We start from the raw sequence: 6,690 nt of genomic DNA, 5'->3' as shown, positions 1-6,690 counted from the left end.
GAGGTATGTAGCACTTTGTCTAGGATGAGTTCGCGAACTTAATTGTGAGACCCATATTCTTTTACCCCAAGCTTCCTTAGAAACCAAGGGATAAGTCATGATATACATTAAAGATTACACAGTATTCTCAGTGAGATTATTTTTATTTAAAGAAAAATGAAACAAATTTGTACACTATAAGAGTATCAAGCCTTTAAAAAATAGACAATCTGTTTCATGAAGGAAGATGAAGTTAAAACAGTCAAGGAGGCACTGAGTTAGTTACCTTGGGTATTGGTATCTCTAACACCTGTGATGGTCAGGTTTCTGACCTGTCCCTTGCTATGGGTGTTCGGAGTAAAGAAAAGGTCTGAGAGGAGAAGAGAAGGAGCATGAGAGGAAACTACAAATGAGGGAACTATCGGCCACATTAACAAAGCTCACGACACCACATTCATAATCCAGAAACACCCCCACGCAGCCTACAGGCCGTTCTACATACTGAGGTAACAGTGGGGAGGAGGAGGTAAAGAGACTGCACCGATCGTCCCCTTTGACACACAAAAGTAGAAACATTCCCCCTGCTTTAAGTGTCATGTCATCCCTCCCTGCCCAAGAATCATTACAAAATCCAATGACCCAGTTACAACAGCTCGCCACATCCACTTCCCAGTAATGTTGGCCAGAAAGGAATGGCTGGTCTCCCCAGGCAAGAAAACATCTTCTTGTGATCTTAACCATATCAGGAGGGTCAGGACTAACGAGCCAACTCCTCAGGCCTTTAAACAGGGGGATGTGATCAGTGACTCTTTCATGATCCAAAGAAATATGCACTGCAGGAGGAAAGAAAAAGTCACATTAACAAATAGTGATGCAAATTACTGATAAGCATGGGCTTCCATAGTGTCTAGTTTTGCTAGCCCAAAAATGGAAACATGAGCTAGGTGACCTCTAGAGGGATCTCTAAAAAGACCTCCAGAACACTACACCTGTACGAGGTCTACTGGTCTCTTTCAAAACAAGCTAATCTTTAACAAGCCAAAATGGAAGAATTCATGAGTTTTCTTGAAATATACTAAGAGGGACATTGCTAAGCTCTGTGTGTTATTTTCTCAACCACATTTGAAATTGGGAGGTCATTAATTCACAGTCAGGCACAAAAGTAGCCTGCCCATCTCCTTAGAAAGTAAAATAATAATAATTATTGTTATTATTCTAAAAGAGTGATCGCTTTGCCTCAGATAAGCATATTTCAATGAACAGTGCAAAAGCAAAATTAACTGAAAGAAAAATATATGGTTTTCTTCAGAAGTGGTTTGTATCTTTGTGAGAATTTTCTGCTAACATTGTTTATAGAGAACAACAGGCATAAAATCGGGAAAAATAAGTCATCATCAGCTTACCTTATCGATGTTGTCTATAGACATTAATTTTACATTTTTAACACGATTGTACAGAGTAGTTTTGTATTATGTGAATAAAGTATGTTCTGTGTAAGGTGCATTTATCAAAAATTTCTAAAACAGAAGTTCAAGCTTTCTAAGCATCTCAAATACACATACCTAGACCTTGCAACATGCTGAACACTCGTGCAGGACACATGTATTATGTGAACAGTTAACACTATACCTCAGCATGCTGCAGGCCATCAAATATCTTTTTACTTCCAGATAGCTTACCACATTCATTTGTACTTGGCTTCTCTCCCGATGAAGAGAAGTTGGTGGGTTTTTTCAACACATATCATTTTCCATAAAGGAAATTTGGTTATAAATATTCTCAGAAAGAAACCATCGATGGAGCAATGGGGAGAGATTGCCCATAGGACACTACCAGAGGAGAATGTACAGCTGTACCACCAAAGTGCTGTCCGTTACCTAGGAATCGGCGCAGCCTGTTTATCAGTCCAGTGATAGGCCATGAACTGAGCTGTGGGTGCACGGGTTGTGGCATGTGCAGCAGCACTGACTCACTTCTGCAAAAAAGAACACTTAGTTACTCTTTCTGAGCCCACAGTGTTTACCACAATGATTACAATCTATGTTTTAAAGAAGAGGCTTCATGAAAACCTCATAATTAGGATCAGGGGTTATGGATGTAATTCTGCAAACTGGAGAATGCATCAAATGTCAATTTGTGTTATGAAAAGCAAATTAGACCTAATGCCACCTCCTAACACTTCAATCTTAGCAGACAATTTAAATCAATCATGATTGTTCCTCTCAGCCAATCACAGGGCTGTTGCCACGCAGCAGCCTATCCATCTGTCTCCTCTTACCTGCCCCTAAAGAAAGGAGAGTCTGTGAGACGGATCCTTTCATGGACTTTGCTTCACCTTTGTGCTTACACCTTATGTCTCCCTGTTTGGCCCCAAAGGATGGCTGGTTAGTCAATGACGGGAAAGATTCCCCACAGAGGGGGAGGGGGAATGACCTAAACCAGACAAAGCCACGTGTGGACCATCTGGGGAACTCGCAGGGTCCATAGAGGTGGACACAGCCCCCCATCTTCCCCCAGCTAAGGAGAGCGTCTGCCTCTGTGGCTACATTCCTTCCTACAACCTGCAGGGGAAGTGACTCAATGAAGTGTTCTCCATCTATTCATATGCATAAAGGTTTTTGTCCCTTGGGGAGATACATACATCCTGAGACTTACAGTTCCACTGCCTGCAGGCAACAGTGATTGGTTTGAATCAGTTTCCTAGTATAATGTGTGAGATTCACAGATTTTGAGATTAACAAACTTTACATCCTCACCTAACTAATAAAAGCTATGCATTGGCCCGATTCGGGGCTCAGTCCTTTGAGGCTCGAGTCCCTTGGCCCCACTTGCACTCTATTCTTGGGTACTGCATTTCTTAATCCTGTGCTGCCCTCCTTGTTCCCCACAACTCTTGTTGCACTGGACGCGACACAGGGCTATGCAAAATGGCCTGAAATTGAGGACATTCAAGACGGGCAGTTTGATTTTTCACCCACGCTAGTCACTGAAATGCTCAGTGTCTAAATAATCACAGCTAGGGGGTGAGAAGCTTCGTTTAGGCAGGGATTCTGCTTCCTGGGACCCAGCTTCACTCAGGCACCATAGACTTTCCATTTGAAATTACAGCCACCCAAACCTGGAAGCCCCAAACCCCTGATGACTCTCCCTTATGCCTCTTCTCTCCCCGCTCCCACTTTATGCTCCTCTGAAATACTGATTTATCCCACATAATCCTGTCATGACCTCAGGCCATATGCTCAATGTGTTTTTACACTTATAGAAATTAAATTCAGAAGTGGTAGATGTCTTCATGCCAGTTTTGCACAGATCCCTGCAAATAACACCCCTGCCTGATTTCCACCTTAGACAAACCAACATAACCCTTCAAAAACCTTTTGAGAAATCCACAAGTAAATATGCGTATTATGAAAGAAGTTGTTACCATAATACATTATGCTCCTATTTCAGTATCAATAGTTTGACTACTGTTACAATTCTCAAACCTTTCATATAGGAGCAAACATACCTTTTCAACAGGTTTTCAAAATGCTGTAAAGAGAAAAACAGAAAAGATAAAGGTTTAGTATATATCACCAGGTTCATAGCACACAGTCATTTCTTATTCCCAAGAGGGGGCTGGGGCACTAAAATTTCAGCAAAGTGTACCACATACATGGAAACAGAAAGAGAAAATCAATTGAATAGATTCCCAGATTTCTTATGATGCCAGGTCCAGATACGATCCATCTATCTTCAATTTTCTGTTGTGGTAGTTCAGTAATTGAATGTGTAATATATTAGGAGAATTTTAGAAGGAATTATTCTCTAGGATTATGTTTTTCACCTACGTTTTCACAAACCTTTGCTATGTTGTGTATGGCAAGAATGATCTTGGCCATCAGCATTACCCCGACAGGTAAAACCCCGCTCAAAGCTCCAGAAAGCATCATCCTACACACATGTTGGAAGGGAGGGAGAATATGGACATATCCAAGCAGCACCGTGAGTGACTCCACCCCTCAGCCCTCACCTGAAGCAGCTCTCTGTCTGGCTTACGGCACATTTCCATGAGTTCCTCATATACTCCTCTTAGGTGTGCTCCCTTTAGACACATACTGTCTGTACTTTCCTTCAGTTGTTGAAAAATCTCTTTGCTTTCATTTTCTATTTTCTCTAAATAACGTTTCTCTTCCGTGTGGAGCAGTAGATTCACCTTTCGATATTCAGCACGAATCATCCTCTTCCGTAGAGTCACATTCTCCTGAAGTGACAATACATTGCTTAGATCATACATTAAGCTGATTTTATCCATGTCTTGTCTATTATCGGTCATCTGACACTTAGCAATTTGGTAAATTCGTTGACAACGGCAATTTAGGAACATCTTTCTATTTTCTGTGTGTTTCCTACTCATGTTTATTTCATTGCACCAGAAGTCAAAAGCTTGACTCTATTTCCCCTCAAATATCCATATGTTAAAACAGCTACTTTGTGACTTAATAATTGTCTTCCATATAATATTCTAAAAACACTTATTACCAGATCCATGTAGCCTCTTAGTCTCAGATACTTCACACTCTTTGCTTTCAAGAAATAATACAAAATAGTCCTTCAGGAAATAAGATAAGACCTTTCTAAAATGTTTACTTCCAGGTCTACAAATTGCACGCAAACCGCAACCTTGTGTGTATGAGTGCAGCTTTGCTCTTTCTGTCCAAGGCTATCCACCCCACTGCTTAGCGGACTTCCACACTCTCCTCAGAAATGTTGGTCAACAGACAACCACAGGCCATTATTCCCTCCTTCTCCACCTCCCAGTGTTAATTCCCTCCTCACTTTCTGTCTTTTCTTTCCTCTCAACTTTTAAGATGATTTACTAACATTGGTTCAAAGCAAAATAGTCCTCCTTGACCCAAGGCCTTCCTTTGGCTTTTGTGCTGTATTTTACCTCCAACAAAGCAAATTTCTGGATCACAAGTGTATATTCACTGCATTCATTTATGAAACTCTCAATCCTTCATCAAATCAAAGAAATTTATTTCATTCCCAAAGCTTTAATGAAACCACACACTTCATCTCAACAAGAACCTCCTTTGCTGAATTCATATATTTTTTTGTATACCTGTTACTAAGAAGTTCTTCATATTTCACCAATCCTTTCTTATATAAAAGTCACATACCCTGGGTTTCCAATTAATTCCTATCTCTTGGTTTCCCTCTATCAACTCACTTCTACCAGCTCCTCTTTCCCATCTGGACTCATTGATGCAGGGATTCCTCAAGCTATCTTTCCATGTGAAAACTTTATTTTTTTCTTTTTATTTTTTTCTCACGTGCTTCCATCTATCCCAATGCCTAGAATATGCTGACAATCATGCAATGTCCCTGCTCAGGCCAAATCATCCACAAAAGTTGCAATCTCATTCATCCAATTGCCTGTTGCATGTTTCTGCTAAGATATCTCACCAGAACTTAAACTGCAACATTTCTCAAACTAAATTTATCTTAACCGAAACCAGCTTTACCTCTTCCCTTTTCTATCCTCAGTAATTTTCCAATAACACAGCAGAACCGGTTTAATTCTTTTTGAAATTTACCCTTTTAACACTTCACAAATCTCATTTTCTGACATTTCTCTTACCATAAAGACTATTCCCTAAATCCCTTTACTTCCCAGTTTCTGTGGTCAATGTATTCCTGATCTTCCCTTTAAAGCCCTCAGCTGTCTCCTACTTACTTACTTGAGTTTTTTTTTTTTTTTTTTTAAGATTTTATTGGGGAAGGGGAATAGGACTTTATTGGGGAACACTGTGTATTTCCAGGACTTTTTATTGGGGGAACAGTGGTGTGTTTTTCCAAGGACTCATCAGCTCCATCCAAGTCAATCTAGCTATGGAGGGTGCAGCTCAGCTCCAGGTCCAGTCGCAGTTGTTAGTTGCAGGGGGCACATCCCACCATCCCTTATGGGAGTCGAACTGACAACCTTGTGGTTGAGAGCACGCGCTCCAACCAACTGAGCCATCTGGCCACCCAGGAGCTCAGCGGTAGCTCATGGACTTCTTTCTAGTTGCGGAGGGCACAGCTGTTGGCCCAGGTGAGACTCGAACCAGCAGCCCTGTTACCCAGAGCTCGCACTCTAACCAACTGAGCCACCCGCCCACCCCTTGAGTTTTGTTTTGAAGTCTTCCAAACAATATTCTCTCTAAATAGCAATCTGAATGAACTTTCCAAAAAAGTATTGTGATCATATTTTTTCTTTGTTTAAAGTCCTTCAGAAGCTTTCATTTGTAGTTAATAGAGTTAAATTTGTTAGTATATATTAGATGAACCTTCAGCAATGACACCTAATCATGTCCGTGTCTTATTTAATCTTCACTTGGATTCTTCTCTTTATTACAACAGTCATATTAAACACTAGTGTTCCCAATAAGCTTTTGGTTCATCTTATATGCAGTTCCAGCCACCTAGCATTCTTACTTCAACTGCAATTCTCATAAATAAGTCACTCTCAACTTGTAGGTCTGACTTCAAATATATTTACTCTCCCTCAATCTCCTGTATATCAGGGTCTTCACAATGGAAAACACAAGGCAAGTGTGGTGTGGGAAATAATTTTAGTTTGAGAGGTGTTGAGTTTAGTTATCTCTTCCTAAAAAGCTATTTCTCCAAATAGACACATACCTTGATTTCTGACATCATGCCAGTGGCTGCCCAAATTTCATCTTCCAT

General features: G+C 40.6%; 1 protein-coding gene across 1 annotated transcript; it reads right to left on the bottom strand.

Annotated features, from left to right (window-relative positions):
• Positions 1-321: 321 nt before the first annotated feature.
• Positions 322-6,690, bottom strand: LOC109451370 (tripartite motif-containing protein 43-like). The gene is made up of 5 exons (XM_019739557.3): positions 6,643-6,690; positions 3,992-4,222; positions 3,488-3,510; positions 1,857-1,954; positions 322-812 (listed from the first exon to the last, which is right to left on the bottom strand). The coding sequence occupies exons 1-5, from the start codon at positions 6,688-6,690 to the stop codon at positions 322-324; spliced, it is 891 nt and encodes a 296-aa protein (XP_019595116.3).

The sequence above is a fragment of the Rhinolophus sinicus genome, chromosome 14 (genome assembly GCF_057876585.1).
Source record: "Rhinolophus sinicus isolate RSI-liver-muscle chromosome 14, RSI-T2T, whole genome shotgun sequence".
NCBI lineage: Eukaryota > Metazoa > Chordata > Mammalia > Chiroptera > Rhinolophidae > Rhinolophus > Rhinolophus sinicus.
This window is presented reverse-complemented; position numbering and strand designations above follow the sequence as displayed.

Bases quoted from the DNA above. Each gene is read 5' to 3' on its own strand.
- LOC109451370 (XM_019739557.3), bottom strand. From the start codon at position 6,690: ATGGAAGATGAAATTTGGGCAGCCACTGGCATGATGTCAGAAATCAAG. The intron at 4,223-6,642 runs GTATGTGTCTAT...TTGTCACTTCAG, and splicing joins GCATGATGTCAGAAATCAAG to GAGAATGTGACTCTACGGAA. The intron at 1,955-3,487 runs GTATGTTTGCTC...TCTTTTTTGCAG, and splicing joins TTTGAAAACCTGTTGAAAAG to AAGTGAGTCAGTGCTGCTGC.